Below are 16,727 nucleotides of genomic sequence, written 5' to 3' on the forward strand. Positions count from 1 at the left end.
TGATTATGCTCCGTAATGCCAAGTTATTTAATTTTAGGATCTTAGATTTGGGAATATTTCAAGGATCAAAAATCTGGACTCTAAAACTCAGCTGTGAGTTCAGATGTTAGAACCCAAGATATAAAATATATATTTTGCAAGAAGCAGCTTCAGATGATTTTGAGAAATTACGTCAGTATCTGAGACTTAACAATTTGTCTTGCAATAATAATAATAAATAAATCCCTGAAAAAATGAACCAACCAAGGGTATCAGTAAACGTCCTAAAGTTATATTTTAGGGCATCAAATGAGCTCAAGGCTGCTACGCCTTGTAATTAGCAACCCAAATAAAAATATTTACATATATTTGAGATCAAGGTATTACCAGATTTGAAGTTTGTTAATTAAGGAGACTTACATGTCTTGCTGAATCTGTTAACATCTTTCTTTGAAAGCTTGCATTAAGAAAACATTAGGAAAAAATAATTTGTTAGATGTTGGCTGTCTGCATACTGTATATTTCTCAATTATTTTTCAAAAAAGTAACTGTTTGAGCTGATAACAGCAGGGACTTGTGCATTAACCATAGACATATGGCCCACCTCCAAGGTCAGATAGTATCATGTGTCTTGAGATTTAAATCTGAGATTAATAGTGTTTCTACTTCCTGGCTGGGAAGCTGGCTGACAAATCAATCCCTTGATTTTAATGTTACCAATGAAAAAGATGTACAACACATTTAGTGAAGATCTAGAAGCAATAAAATATATTCCAGGCACAGTTTTTCCTAAGAGAAATTAAATGCCTTCAGTGTCAGCCATATGATGCTTTTCTGCATACTACCCCATTAAATCTGCGTATCTGTAGCTTAACCTTAATCTTGCAGTGTAGTGTATGAGCAGAAGTGTCAACTGAATGGAAGCTCAGACTTTACTAACGTTGCACGAAATCTTAGACCCATTGTCCTGTGCTCTCCAGTCTGTGTTCCTTTTTTTCCATCCTTCTGCATCTTCTTATCTCCTACTGTTCAGCATAGAACACCAAAATCCATATATAGTGTGGGCTAAGTTCTGGGATCACTGACACAATATAGTATCATATTTTCAACTGTGCAAGTTATTAGAGAAAGGGATTCATCCAGAGTAAATGGTTATTAGTATCAGTCACTTCTGACTTTCCCTGCCCTGTCTGCCATCTAAATGCTGCTGTGCCTACAATTCTGCCAATTCAGTTATTTCCTGGCTGGTTTATAATCAATTTCAGTGAAAGGAAATATCTATTCCAGTAGATAAGTTTACATTCCTAAAGCTGCATAAAGATAAAATTGTTCTTGGATTACATTTTCAAAAAATTTTGCAGTCAAAGAATCAAATATAATGTAGTAGAAATTCTGTGAACACAGGTTCTTGAAACATCAGCACAGTAGGTCAGCACACAAATGTATTCAGCCTATTAATGCAGTAAATTCAGACTGAAGTAGAACATTCCTACTGTCCCATGAAGAAAATCCTGGTGTTCTTACTACAGCAGTGAGAAAATCAGAGTGCAAGGATTGTGGAGACTGAAGTCATATAGAAATAGCTGTTGACAGCTTTCTAAATTAGAGATCAAGGAGTAGCAATTGTGATATGTAATGTTACCATTCAGAATTGATTTGTATCAGTTTTCCACTGTAAACCCTTTTTAATGCTTCTTCACACGCTGCTGTGTACTTATCCATAGTGTGTATCCTGTATGTGTGTATGTAACCCACAGGGTGCACATTCCAGTGTTGATTGGACAACCAAATTGGTTTGAAATGTGTAATTTTCTGAACACTTGTCTGGGGTTTGCTGGACTTGGAGAAGAGGGTAACTCTTCAGCTCCCCTCACCCCTTCCATACCTGACTCTTGTCTACCAAGGGTAGAGGGTGAGTGAGGTGCTCAAGAGCTTTACACTGGAGCTCATGGGGGAGATTGGCAGGGAGGAAGAGGCAGGAATGTGGACAACAGGGGTATGTATGGGTGTAGTGCACTCCAGTACAATGGGTTTGTATATGGATTTAGTCTTCAAATCTGTGGGCAGCCTTTCTTGAGATGCATTGTGGCTGCTGTCTACTAGTATCTGCGCTGTGTCCAGCTCTGATGTTTTGACTTGCTCAGATCGAAGCTAAAGTCACTTTATCTACAGAAGACAAAGGTAAAAAGGGCAGCCAGCATCTTGGAGAGCGGAGTATGAATTTGTATGTTTGTTTTAAAGCAGAGAGTTGACAGCAAAATGTTGACCAAATTCAACAAGGGAAAATACAATACACTTGGGAGAGATTGTTCGTGAGTTCCAAACCAGAGTAATTGTTAAATAGCAGCTCTCCAGGAGAAGTCTGGTGATTAAAGGGAGAGAAAAAGTTTAATGTGGATTAACAGAGCCTTGAGAATGCAAACACCGTGCTGACATTACGATCAAGAGTACACTTTGCAAGACCTGAAGTAATCCTTTTTGCTCTCTTTCCTATGGGTGGGTATGTCCCTAGCTGACACGGTAAGTAGGCCCTTGGTCCTTTTATGGACATGGTTCATCTGAAAGAGATGCAGGCAGGCTGGAGGGAGTCATGAGGAGAGCAATGAGCGCAGTCCAGAATTTGCAAAATACGGCCTAGGAAGACAGACTGAATAAATTGGGCTGGTTTAACTTAAAGAGAAAATTATGAAGTTAGAATAAGAAGATAATCAGTCTTCAAGTGCCTGAAAGGTTGTTGCAAAGAAAAAGATAGAATGAAATTGAATTGCGAGAGGGAAGATTTGTTTTAGAGGAAAGCAGAAAGTTGTTGAGGAAAGAACAGCTCCTCCTGTGGCATGTCATGACTAAGGTTGTCTTTTTGATGCATTCAGCCTGTCGCAGTTTGTATTTTCAGTCTCAGTGGAAGGAGATTCACTCAGAAAATTGCATACATAACTGAAAGCAGTAATAGTAATTCCTGTGTAGTGTTCATGCAAGTGATGGCTGTGGCTCACTAGTATAGCTGGTGGGGTTTTTTACGTAAGCACTGAAGTGATCAAAGGCCTTTTGGCAAGACCTCTTGTCACAGAATGTCCACTCCTGTCCCTTCTTGCAAGGGGTGTATAGGTAAAAGCCTGAGGTGTGAGCAGGGAGCTGGCTAATTCGAAGCACCTGTGTCTGGGGGAGGAGGGGAAGGCAGAAAGCGAAGGTTACCGATGAGGTGAGAGACTGAGGCACATTGAGACAGTGTAGTGTGGAGGGGAACACCTTCCTTCATCAGCCTGTCCCCCCAAACTCAAGTTCTTCAGTTGACACAGCTTTTCAAGGTAGGCACCTCCTTCCACTGGTGAGAGCTAGGAAAAGCAGGCCCGTCACATTCTGTGGATCCAACACAAAGAACTAGTTTTAAGCTTCTGATGGGTACTTCTATAGCTTCCCTAATTATATTGATCCTTTGGGATTTGCCATAGTTTGTTTAATCTATTATGTTTAGCCTGTTCTTTCTTTCTTTGTTTTCTAGACTGTCTTCATTAAGAGCCAAGGCTTAGGTGATCATACTGGTGCTCTGTGCTTTCCCCACGGTTTTAGGGCCAATGGCTTCGTGCAGCACAAGGAAGTCTCAAAGAGAACCCATTTCTACAGATTTAATGACAGATAGGTAGAAGGGAGAAAGTGACTTCTCAAGTGCCAGATGGGACTGCAAAAATTTTGGTGTGCGCTCACACTTCTTTAGACCTGGAGGTTCTTCACGGGAGCTGGTCTGTGCACCTGTCCCTGTGGAGGTGACCACATCCATTGGCAATCAGGTTTCTATTCATACTGCTGTTTCTTACCAAGCTGCTTCCTTCTCTACTAGGCTAACAATTGTTTATTTTCTGAATCAAATTGGAGTGGTTTAAGTAGTAAATCCATTTTTAATTAATTTTACCAAAAAAAAAAAAAGTGAATACTGGAGCTTACAATGGCTATTTAGTGTCAATATATAATAGCATTTGAAGAACACCAAACAAGCTACAGCGATGGAAATAACCATGTTTCCCTTAGGCCATCTGCATCTCTGGACAGCCATCTGCAAATTGGAATAATAGTCGTGTTCACAGAAAGTAAATATTGGGTTGGACAGTATGAAAATATCTGAATTTTTTATATTTTTTTTAAACAAGATATTAAATACAAGTGCTCAGCACTGGCACAGATGCCAAAAACATCCCTTAGGAATGTGTATGGTCGCTTCCATTCCCTCGCGTCTCCCAGAGGCTCAGGCTATTCACAGGGAAAGCTGCAAGCCCATCCACTGATGGGCAGTAATTGCTTATCTGGCAGTACGTCCTTCTGCGCGAGAGCCCTCAGGTACAGGTGGCAGGGTGCCAGCATAAGCTGTGAATGAGAAATTAAGTGTTAAACAAAATCCCCTTGGAGGATTTTCATGAATAAGGCCCGCATTACTTTGCTGTCATTATGGCTGACACTTTATCTTCACAAAAAGAAATTAACATTTTCATCAATAAAGGGCTCCAAACTCTAGCTGAGATGTAATTCAGTTCAGTTCCTTTAGCATGTCCAACACTTCATTAAGTAAAAACAGGCGGCGGAGTCCAGTGAAAAGAAATTTGATTCATTCAGGATGAAGTCAGTGGTAGTGAGCAGCGTTCACCGGCGCAGAATCTGGGCCCAGAGATCTCCTTAGAGCGTGAAGTATAAGTTTTTGTTCGGTGGCAGCACTGTAGCTCTCAACCGGCCTTTTCATCAAAGTCAATTAAGGGATACAAACGCCATGCTGTAGAGAATTGGGCTTACGTTTGCCAGATCATGATTTAGTATAGTGGTTTTAGACAAGGCAGCTTGAGGCTCTTGAACCACACAATCTGGGGTATAATGAAACCTACTGCCAATGGAGGTCTCTCCAAGTTTAAGAAAGTCAGGAAGACTCTACTAGTATAAAATAACCTTTTCCCAATTTTCAATGATTGATCGTTAAGTTCAGTGGAAAACTACTGAAAGGATAAATACCCAAGGAATCCTAATGAATATATATCAGTGCAGCTAAGGATGTCTCACTTGTAAAGAACCTCATGGATCCTCTAATTAATTCTTTTCAGTGCCTATAGCATTCATAGATTTGCCCCCGATGCATGCTAATTTAGTGTGTTTGCTATATCTTCACCTAGTAACAATAATTGAATGGCCTTCTTACCTGTTTGGACATTTCTTGATAGGCAGGCTTAATTGATTCTGCTTTAATAAAGATGATTATTTCTTAGTGTTACTCCATGTAAAATTGTCAAAAATGTCTCATCAGGATTAAAATGTATTTGAAGTGTATACATGCCTTCCCTGTTAAACCAAAAACTGGAAGAATTGATTACAACAGACAAAAGTTTTTAACTTGGCATCTTGGCAGTGGAAAGTTTCTGAGTATTTTGAGTGCATCACTGTAAAAAATAAACACCCCCCCCAACCCCTCCCTATGCAGCTTTGGTTCATAGAAGGCTTCTTCAATAAAAATAGTCTTGAATTATAATAGTTACTTTCGAGGAAAAATATGTATTTAAGTAGTTTTGGGTTGACACTATGAATAAAATTTGACACAAAAGCCTGCCAAACTGAACTTTGTGTTTGGAAGTATTAATGAATATATTTTCAGAGTTATTTGTGACATTAGAAAATTATCACATCTTAAGTCCTCGCATACATTTTATAAATAGTTATGTGACACTGAATTGTTGGACGCTGATAGTTACACAGATAGCTAAATGCTGGGAAAAAAATTCCTGCAAGGCATTAGATATTTCAAACCCAGGAAGGAAATTCTATTGCCCGGGACTGATATTTTTCATGTAATGAACTGGAGGGGCGGGGAAGGCTGGAATGCGAACTATGAGGATGGAAAACATTTAGTCACTCTTGGAATGATATGAATGTTTTTACAGGAAGCTTAAGTAAACACACATGCTGCTGCTTAGTAGGCTGCAGTTAACTTTTTTGGACAGCAGACAAAATTCAAACAAGTATGCAGACTCGAAGGAAAGGCTGTTGAGCAGCACACCCTTCAGGACTAGTTTTTAGCCAGTTATCATGTAAAGCATTAGGTAAAAAGTTAGACTGCAGTTTGTTTCCCACCACGGGCCTCCCCCTGCCCCCCCTAATTTTTATAGTAAATGCTTGAATGCACTGATGCTGTATTTCTTTAAGTCAGTTGGGGCTGGTCTCGTAGAATCAGAACATCTTAATCCTTTTCGAGATAGTTTGTGTTATAAAATACTACAGAGGAGGGAGCTATTTCACTTTCTCCAAACACAGGCATGTTCTTTGTTATTGATGTTCAAGGACTTTCTTCATGTGTAGGACATGATTTTTGACTCATTTTTCCTTGGGTTTTCTAGGATCCTCTTCTGTTAAGCTTATTCTTTGTACGTGGCTAACACTTTCTCCAAATATCCCAAGACCAATCACCACAGAATCTAAATGTGCTGCTATTTTGGATGAGTTGTTCTCTCTGGGGGTTAAAAATCATTAGAAATTAAATGTGTAACCTTCAGAGAGTATTTGTGATCGGTACTGCTGGCTTAAACGTAGGGAGAACATGCATAGTGATGCTCCCAGGTGGATATAAAGCTTCCCTGTGCTATATGCTGAAAATGTACTTCCGTGTTCCAGCCTTTTTAATAATATGCACAAGGAATTAATCTATTTTATCTGACTGTCTTTAGTTAAACTATAGACTGGTTCACATTAACAGAATGGGCATATGGAAGAGGAGGTTGGGAATGGTAGCACAGAGTGGTGAAGCATACAACCCCACTTCTTACTCTACAGTTCTGACTACACAGTCTTCACATTTAAGTTTAGGATTATTTTTAGGCCTGGTGGCTTCATTGTGCCGTATAACAGTAGTTTGGTGTGTTTGAAAAGTTCATGTGTTACTGTTGGTATGAACTTGTGTGTTGAAATTATCTTGATTGTAATTTAGCCTTCCAAAAATACAAATGCTTTTTTGCATGCTTTTTTTATCAAGTTTTTTTTCCGAATGTTTTTCTTATACATGGGAAGAAATCACTGGCAACTTTATCTTCCAGTTGCATGAGCAATATTCTCCAAATAATTTCTCAAAATATCTTGATTACAATATACTGTATTTGTGTTATATAGTAACTATGAAAACAAACATCTGAAACTGTTTTTAAGCACTCCAGTAATAGTCAATATACAAATACTGAATAATTGGTGGGTTCCAGGGACATTTTTTTTTTAATGTCTATTAATGTAATAATTGTTTGCTTGGCAATGAATTTTTAAGGCCTGTGCTCCTAAATTTCTTGTAAAAGATAAATACACATACAGTAGTTTGCAGTCTTACAATGGAATTTATGAAATCTGGTGGGTTTGGTATTCAAAGAAGGATCTCAAGATAATGTTCAACCTCTGAAATTTCAATCTAGTGAAATATCTATAGAACTTAAATTTCATAGTTTTGATGAAGAAATGTGTTCTTGTGGTGCAGATTGAAACCTCTTTGTTAGTGTGAAGATGGCTGGAAATGCTGTTTTTATATGAATACAGATAAATTTATATATAAAAATCCAACAAGGCAAGAAAAACATGCATGCATACGTAGATACATAAAGCACTTGCAGCTTTTGGGGTCCAAAATGTCCTCTGTTTGCCTGTTTTCATTGAATATATGTGCATAGACTGCTGTCAACCCACACTGCGGTGTAGCTTGTTGTTATGGCACTTCCAAATAATATTGTGATTTGTTTGGGACACTTTACACCAAATACTGGTGGGACTTGCTACCTTTCAAGCATGTGTGCGTAGAGTAATACTGAGTAGAGCTGAGCTGGGAGCACTGATGAAGATGATGATGAAGTCAGACCTCCTGTGTCTGATTCAAGCACGATGGTTACTCCAGCTAAGCAAAGTAACTGAACCCGGGTCTTTGATGCCTACTTTTGTCATACTTTTATGGCAAGAAAAAATACAGTAATTTTATTATAATATGGATGGCTTTTTTCCCATTATGTATTGACAGGGCAATATTTAGGAGTGGAATTAAAAACTGGAATGACTGATTAGTATAAAATACCTGTCCCTTTACACTTGCAGTACTTTTGGGTTCAGATACACAATGGTCCAGATTTTTAAGAGTCAAATAGTAACAGCAGTAGAAGTTCCCTATTTACTTTTGAATTCATTTGTGTTTAACAATGCTATATTTAACAATGTGCAGAAGAGAACTTGGAACACGGTAGTTACTTTCCTACTTAAAACCAATTTTGTAGGAGCCTGGAGTAGGTATTTCCCTAACATGGTCTTACTGAAAGTGTGAAGCAAAACCTGTTTTGAGTTAAAATACTCCATTCCAAATGAAACAAAGAGTTCCTTTTAAGTTTTTTTCATGTAATAATAAAAATACCTTGCCAAGAGGTGAAGCACGGGTAATGTATTACCTTAAAGGAGCACAGAAAATGAAACTGATTAAAAGTGGTTTGTGGTGTTGCTAAACAACACTTCAGAGAGAATTGCTGTTACAACTGCCTGGAAAGAAATTTTGCTTCTTGGATAAAAAGCTACTCTTTAAGTTCATTAAGTTGATTTCAGAGAGATGGTGTTAGGCAAACAGGTACTTTTATTGTGGAAGGAAGGTAATCAGCACTTGGCAAAAGCATGCAGAAATCATCAGAAATTGAAATGTTTATCTTTGGATTTGAGTTCCCTGATTAGGATCCATCAAGGATATTGCTGCTTTCACTGGAAATGTTGTTAGTTTATGTGAAAGTGGAAGTCACGGAATCATGCAAGTTGGAAAGGACCACCAGAGATTTTCTAATCCTTCCTGCTGCTCAAAGCAGGTCCAGTGACAGCAGGATCTCAGGGCCTTGTCCCGATGAAGCATTTTGAAGGGTGGAGATCCCACAACCTCTCTAGGACTCTGTCATAGTTTGACCACCCATGTCGTTTAAAAGAAAGAACAAAATAACTTTTACCAAGTTGTAATTTCCCATGTTGACGCTTGTGTTCGTTGCCTCTCATCCTAGCCTGGAGCCCCTCCAAGATGAGCCAGGTCTTGTCACCTTTGTACCTTCCCATTAGGTAGGGGTAGACAGCCGGAGAATGCCCCCCTTGTCCTCCTTCTCCAGGCTGAGCAAGCCCTGGTCTCTCAGCCTTTCCTCGTATGCCACCTGCTCCAGCTGACCAGCTATGGTATGATAGGAAGATGGGTATAATTTTTTATTCTGGTACCAGTCTTAGGGAAGATTATTTTTTTTTTTAATTCTCTTTAAAATTAACTAAAGAACTATATGAACGAAATCTCCAAAGTTAGAAGGAAAAATGAAGTCTTCAGTGAATGATTTGCTTTTAATGTTCAGATAAACAGTAGAAGTCAACAGGATTGGAATAAATAGTCTCTGATTATTTATTTTGTTGTTCATTTTGATTTGTTTTGTTTTCCAGGGCTTCAGCAGTCAATGGTGAATTTCAGTTTTCTTTCTCTTCTTTTTGATAACTTTAATTGATCAAACTGTGCGTATAATAAAATTCTAATCCAAAGAAACTTTTTCCCCTGGTTTCACTGGAACATGGATGTGCATCAGTTTCTCTCCATTTCTGAACACTTCAGCTCAGTATTATCTTAAGACCTCATTACTCTTTCAAGTATAACAAGATCTGTATATGGCACACAGTACGAGACCAGATCGACCATCCTGTGTTCGTGTGTGTGTGTATTATTTCACTAGTTTTAAACAGAAGAAAACATCTTCTCTTTGTAATACAAGCTGTGTCACATCTCTCATAGGAGAAGTGGGAGGTCTCAAAAATAAGAACATAGCAGAAAAGAGGGGCCTGGGGATTGGTTTTGTTCATATTACAAAAGTATCCTGGGTAGAAAAATACCAGTGAAAATACGGTCTTAATCCACCTTGATAACTTTTTTTTTTTGGTGACATCTAGTTTTTGTGTTGGTATTGCTAATGTAGGCTCTGTAAGGACAAAGCCAGTTCCAGGCATTACTTGGATGTTACAGTCTTCCCTTCTTTCCCCATACATGCACAGTTTGATTTGAAGCTGGGATAAATGAGATTCAGAGTTTTGATCACATATCGTAGTGGTTTTTGGTGGACCAGTCAAACTGACAGACCACCAGTGACTGAAATATCCACTGTGGATTTCAACATTTTTGAAGTTGTTTTTAAGTAAATGGCAGTTTAAAAATTAGTTCCAAGATTTTTATCAACCTCACAGCAGGCAAATTATCCTCTGCACTAAAAATTCAGCCTAGAAAAGTATCAGAGAGAGCATATGGAAGCAAGATGTTCTAATAGAAATCTGCATTTAACCTTATGTATAAGCACTTGACATCAGCAAAATCTGTGCTCTATTAAAAAAAAATCCATTGTTTTCATCCAGCTCCCTTCATCCCCTTCTCTTTTTCTTCTTCTCTCTTTCTTCCTACAGTATAGGTTTTATTGTTGGTAAAGCACACAGACAGAAACAGCGCCCGTTTTTCCCACCCATTGTCTGTGCATTTGTGCACTGGATATTTCTCCTGCCATTTCTACCTAGAGCAGCAGTGAAAGCCTAGCTCAGAGCATGCGATGGTACATGCTTTTTCAAGCTTAGCTACTGCTTGCCTGTTCAAATAGCCAGAAGCTTGGCGGAGCAGAGCTGGCTTTATTTGTTGAGTCTTGTCTAGCGAAGTGAAAAAGGCCTGATTTTTTTTTTTTTTTTCCTGGCTGCATTTTTGCACATGTGGGGGTAGGGAATGAAATTATTTCTTTTGTCCTCTACTTGCAGCTCATTGAGAAGCAGGCATGCATATAAAATTACTGTATCTCAGGGCTTACCTTTAGGGACATGAGGGAGAGAAAACAGATTTGTAAGCTTGTCTGGAAACACTGAGGATGCTGAGAGCAGACACAAAAGTGGGAGGTGACAGAATAATTAAACATAATGAATATAGGACTAACAAAAACCTTTCAGATTATATTAATGACAGTTTGATTTTATTCCTAGTAAGAAATACCCCATTACTGGATATATCAAGGGAGGCAAAAAACTGTTGTGTAGGTGTGTCCAAGAAACAAGAGCATCAAAACACAGAAGTATAGCTTTGAAAAGTCACCACGAAAAATATATAACAAATATCTGCTGGGTTTTTTTCTAGATATTAAATTGTACCTGCAATTAATGAGAAGTTATCCTGAGGGGTGAAGTTCAGTGATGGGGGTGAAAACACATCCTGTTTCTCTCTAGGTTTAGTTTAAATCCAAGTGGATCAAGGAATACTAACCTGCATCTCAGCTTTCAGTGAGTTTTTGTGGGGTTTTTAACTACATATTTCACCTAACTGTTCTGCAGTCAGATGGCAAACCTACAGTCTCCTTCAGTTCTCCAGCTCGTCTGTGAACTTTGCTTTGGGTACCATTAACGGATTCGTATGATTTGTGGTAGTTTTAACTACCAGTGAGTACCAGCATTGCTGTGGCTTTTTTGTCATTTGAAGCGTAGGGTTTGGGCTGGCTGGCCAGTAACCTGAGCGGGGCTTCAGAGTAACTCTTGTATTCTGGTCTTCTGCATGTTTCAGGGTATTTTGGTTAGACAATGGAGTGAGATAGGAAAGGAGGTTTTCAAAATAAGCACCAGATGCTAAAAATCAGTCTGTTTGCAAAACTAGTATATATACTGAGCCCTAAACAGACGGGATTAATTAATGGAGTTTCTGGAATATATCATATTATTGGTATGTATCAATATGTTCCTGATTCCTAAACTAATGGTTTGTTGAAGTTGCAAATGTTAAATATTAGACATGAATATGATTCAGTCAGTTTACTGAATGAACTTGAAAACAAATATCAACAGTTCACTGAGATTAAAAGAAAGACTTGTTTGGGAACCCATAGATCCTAAAATACATTTCTTAGTGTGGTTATACTTCCATACTATGCGTGCAAACTCAGAGCTGTGAAATGAAGAATTCAGAGAAATTTATAAAATCTATTCTTTGACCTCCAATCTAGTAATCTATATTAAACTAACAGGAAAAAAAAATCTGGAAAACTTTTCATTTAAATTAGAAGAGATTTGAGGGGTCTACAGAGACATGGATGCCGTTATACAAATTTCCAGGGTATATTTGAACAAAGTTGTTGGTGGTTTTTTATATACATATAAAGCATATAGCTACTTTTCCTACAAAAATTACATAAGCAACAGAATTTGACTGTTCCTTTGAAACTTTCAACAAAAGCAAAGAATCTGAACTGTGACCTCTGAGATAAGTTTGAAGTCATTTAGCTTCACTGTAGTGTCTTTCATGCAGTTTTTCCCTCCAAACTCTGTACTTAGCTGACCTAATTTTAAAAAGGATTAAAAATGTTCATCCGCTCTGTAAACTGTTGTGAAGGGAAGAGCGGGGCTGGGGAGAAGCTATGAAAGCTGAAATTTGTGAAAGACAGTGAAAGCAGAAAAACTCGTTCTCGTAATAGGATAATTTTCACTTGACTGGAAGGCATGGGTGCAAAAGCTGCCTGCTGGACATGGAGCCAATATGCACAGAAATTTATATTTTGGTTAACAGTGTATACTTCTACCAACTTCATGTTGAGTAGTATTTTACTCTCAGTCTCAGAGTAAAGACTAGCTGCCTTTAAGTAAGGATGGCAAAATCTGCCTTCCAATGTATTTGGTTTGAGTGTGAGAATGGCAAGATGTGGCCACCTCCAGTCCATAAAAATGTGCATACTGTATAAAACACATTATAGTTTACTGCCCTGATGATTAGTATACCGTTTCTCCATATTTTCACATTTTATCAATTCATGTATTGAATTTTTTTAAAAAATGCAATTTCCTTTAAGTCTTCATTTCTTGAGATGGACGAACAGGATAAACTCAAACAATTGAAACAGAGAAACGAAAGCTCATAGTTAGTTCTTTAAAAGTCATGCAATTTGTGTTTCCTGAATGCTTAGTTTAATGTTAAAAACAGTCATAACTATATATTCGTTAGTTCTTAAGTGCTTGAGTTCTGTGAAAAAACCAAGATAGGCTAAATTAGTGTTGGAGAGCAAAAAGTCATTTAGGAAAAGATAGGTGTTTCTTTCTTTCTGTATCCTGTTTTATGACGGTAGTGTTGAGTTTTCTTGTTGTTTTCATAACTCTTTGCATATTATTTTATTCTGACAACTCTGTATACTAAAACACATGAATATTTCTGTCTACCGTATTTATTAAAACTAATTTCACACTCCAACATATTTAAATGGTGGCCAAAAGTAAGTATTACACTGTTCATGAATACCTAATAATTTGCAATAATATCCTCAACTTCAAAAAGCATAATTTAGTAGTGCAAAGTATACTGTAAGAGGTGATGTTTGCAATGAATAGACATGTTAAATGGTTTCCAGAGATCTTTCACGCACAATGTATCTTACATTCCCTTTTGGTATTCAGAGTCTCTTCTGCTTTAAATTTCAGTAAAAGTGATCTTATTCACACAGAGAAAGATTTGATCTACTGAGTCACGTGCTTTGATTTGCGGCTTGGTAGTGTCAATCAACTGAGCTTTAGAAAAAAGTAAAAAAATCTGCCCAAAGTTTTGATGAAATACTTTTGGAGAAAAGTGGGCAAAATAAGTATTTTACATTCAGTTTTAAACTGCATATGCAGGAAGGCTTATTTCATAGTGAGCAAAAAAATGTATTGTTTTTCCTGTTTCAATATTTCAAAAATTTTATGCAGCTTTATACTGATTGTGATGACTGTACATCACTTCACAACAAAGTCTGTTTCTTGAATCTTTTCAGAAATACCAAGAATATTTGTTAATCAGAAGCAAAACTAATTAAAAATTATTCTCTTCCCTGTTGCATTGTGTATGCTTTTTTGTGAACTTAATTAAAATAAATTATTTGTTTATTCTTTTTCTTGCCTTCAGAACCAACATACATCACAATAGGTCCGCCTACCTGTGAGATTTTGGTGAACTGCACTTTGACTGAAAAAGATTGTATCTATAGTTTCAAACTGGACCAAAATGGTTGCCGCATTTGTCAGTGCAAAACTAGTGAGTATGCAAAAATACAGTGACTTCTACCTTTTCTATCAAGCTGTATGTGAAAATGCTAGTAGGCTGGTTTTTCCATTCATAACGTTGATTATATGTTGTGTTAGTATGCGTGTGCTTTATAGTGGTTCGTCTTTAAAGGATAGGTTCCTGATTTCTGACATTGCTTGCTTGTTTGCTTAAAATGTATTTGGAGGAAAACTTAAAATGTCTGACTTCAGGTGAAAATTAACAGCTAGGTAGAAAAGGTAATAATTTGGGACTTAATATTCTTTCAGACTTTTTGAAGTCTGATAAGACTTCCACATTTCATTTTCCTCTGTGCATGTAAAGATTTTAAGAGCATCTATGTTTGTGCACTTCAAAAACTCCTATTGCTAAACAGCCTATTTTCAGCTTAGCTTTTTCCCCTCAAAACTCAGGTTTTGCGGATAAATGTTTGAAAATTATATGCTGGGGGAGGAGGTGTTTCTAGATATACAAACATATCCATATATAATTTTAATTCTATAGCATATTCTTATATTTATATTATGTATAAATATTAATTAGGATTTATGCAGGCTTTAACATCTGTTTCTTCCCCAAGGACAATCATTGGGCCTTATGAGAACTTTGTGTGTATCAGTGAAGCAGCAAAAATGTATTTTCTGTATGTGTTTCCTTAAAAATTTGATGTTTGCAGATGAAATATAAAGCAAGGTCAGGTTGGTTGTTGGAATTGCCCAACAGACGACACCTGTGGAGTGCTAGTCTGAGCTGCAGGATGCATCACTCTGGCTGCCACCCCAGCCTAGGAGTGAGTTTAAACTCTCTTTGTAATTCTGTTGTGGTTCTGCAGCTTCCTTGTAGGCTCTGAGGCTTTCACCACTAAAGTATAACTCCATTCCTCTTCTTTTGATTTTGGTCCACCTGTTCTCAGCCACTTTCTAAACCAATGTGACTATTTTAGAGGTCTCCAGTAGAAATGGTCAAAATAAAACTCTTAATTGGTACAAACTGAAGAGTTTTAGGATTGGATTGGTGTATTAATTAAGGAGCAAGAAAAGAGTTTGTCCTACGTTTTTTAACTTTTTTTTTTCCTGGGGAAATGTGCATTTTTTTTATTTCCATAAGGAAAAGGACAGGACATCTTAATAACAAATAAATATATGGCAAACAATAATGTCATTATGGTAATACAGAAACAATACCTTTGATTACAAGTTGAATTCATGGCAAGGATGACTTTCCATAGGTTGCATCCAAGCTATCGCGGACATGTCTTACTTAGTTCTTCCTAAGGACAAGAATTAGAAATGTTAAGTTCTGCTGTTAACATCGTAATTTGATTTTCCTTCTTTTTTTTATTGTTAAACTGATTGAGGAGATTGACACAAACAAGAAGATGGACATGTTCAGCAAGTGTCATCATCTATGCCTGTGCATGCAGTCCTTCCCTCCAGTTTGGTGCACAGGAGACCCATCACTCCAAAGGATCGTTTCTTTTGTCCTAGATTATCAGATTGCACACGTACACATACCGCGTCCCAGGAAGTTTCTGTTCTTGCCTGGGGTGTTTCTGATTAAATAGTGCTTAAGAATCTATTCAAGGGAATTTTTCTCTTGCCAGATTTGCTTGAAATTATTTTCATTTTGCAGTAGCAAACTGTCTGGAGCAAACTTAATAGTATCATTTGTCTGTCATCCTTTTTTCAGTTAAATGGCTTGAATTGTAGATTGCTTAAAGATCTCAGTCATTCAGAGAGGAGAAACCTTTATTTTCTAAAGAAATGAAGAAAAATAACGGCTTGGAAGTCTTCATCACTTGGTGGTTATCAGTCAAAATGTCAGAAATAGAATTATTTCTGTCAAGTAATGTTTCTCTCTTGGGAGGCTCTGGACAAATGAGTGTGTGAGCACTGAGAAGAAAGGAGTTTTAGGTCAAATACGCTGAAAACCTACTGCGCTCGTTCTCTGCGTCTTGAGATCCTACGTACTTTCATGTCCAAACCAGTTTAGTTGTATCTTGGCTCTCTAAGAACATGAGAATGTGTATGATCTTTAGCTCATGCAGACTCACATGGACTTTTGGGAACATCACTGTTTCTATACCGCACACACTTGTTTATTGCTGGTCTAAGCTGCTCGACTTAGATTTAAAGGAAAGGAGGCCCACATGCCCCTCATGACCATTTGAAGTCATCATATCCTAATTCTACTAATCTCTTTCCAATAAAGTTTTCTTTTTTTGCTAATTTCTCTTTAACAAATCCTCAGCAGAGATCTCTATGCTTAAATCTATTTCACCCCAAATAAAAGCAAAATGACAATGTAGAAGAACATGGAGTACAGCTAAATGGAAGAACATAGGGTAAAGCTGTAAATTGTTCCTCATTATTACCTTCATTTACATTCCTGTAGCCAGAAATCAGTACAACAGGTTTATTTGAAGTAATTATCTAAGAACGATATCATGAAACTTGTCTGGTGCTTTAGTGTAATTTAGTTTCAAGTTTATCCAGCTTGACTCAAGCCAACTACAGAATGAGAAGGAAGCAGCAAATTGTAACATTTCTAGAAGTCAATTTTAATAGGAGCAGTTCACTTCATCCTTTATCCTTCTTCCTGTTTTTGCAGTGAATGCAAAAGCACGCTGTAACAACATGCAGTGAAAACATACATGCTGTAAAGTAAAATTAAAAAAAAAAAAAAA

General features: G+C 37.4%; 1 protein-coding gene across 1 annotated transcript in view; it reads left to right on the forward strand.

Annotated features, from left to right (window-relative positions):
• Positions 1 to 16,727, forward strand: part of CRIM1 (cysteine rich transmembrane BMP regulator 1) — a 195,154-nt gene that overhangs the window by 136,496 nt on the left and 41,931 nt on the right. Inside the window, 1 exon segment of the mRNA XM_075748869.1 lies at positions 13,904 to 14,032. Coding sequence (XP_075604984.1) covers positions 13,904 to 14,032 — 129 coding nt within the window.

Source organism: Balearica regulorum, chromosome 3 (genome assembly GCF_011004875.1).
Source record: "Balearica regulorum gibbericeps isolate bBalReg1 chromosome 3, bBalReg1.pri, whole genome shotgun sequence".
NCBI lineage: Eukaryota > Metazoa > Chordata > Aves > Gruiformes > Gruidae > Balearica > Balearica regulorum.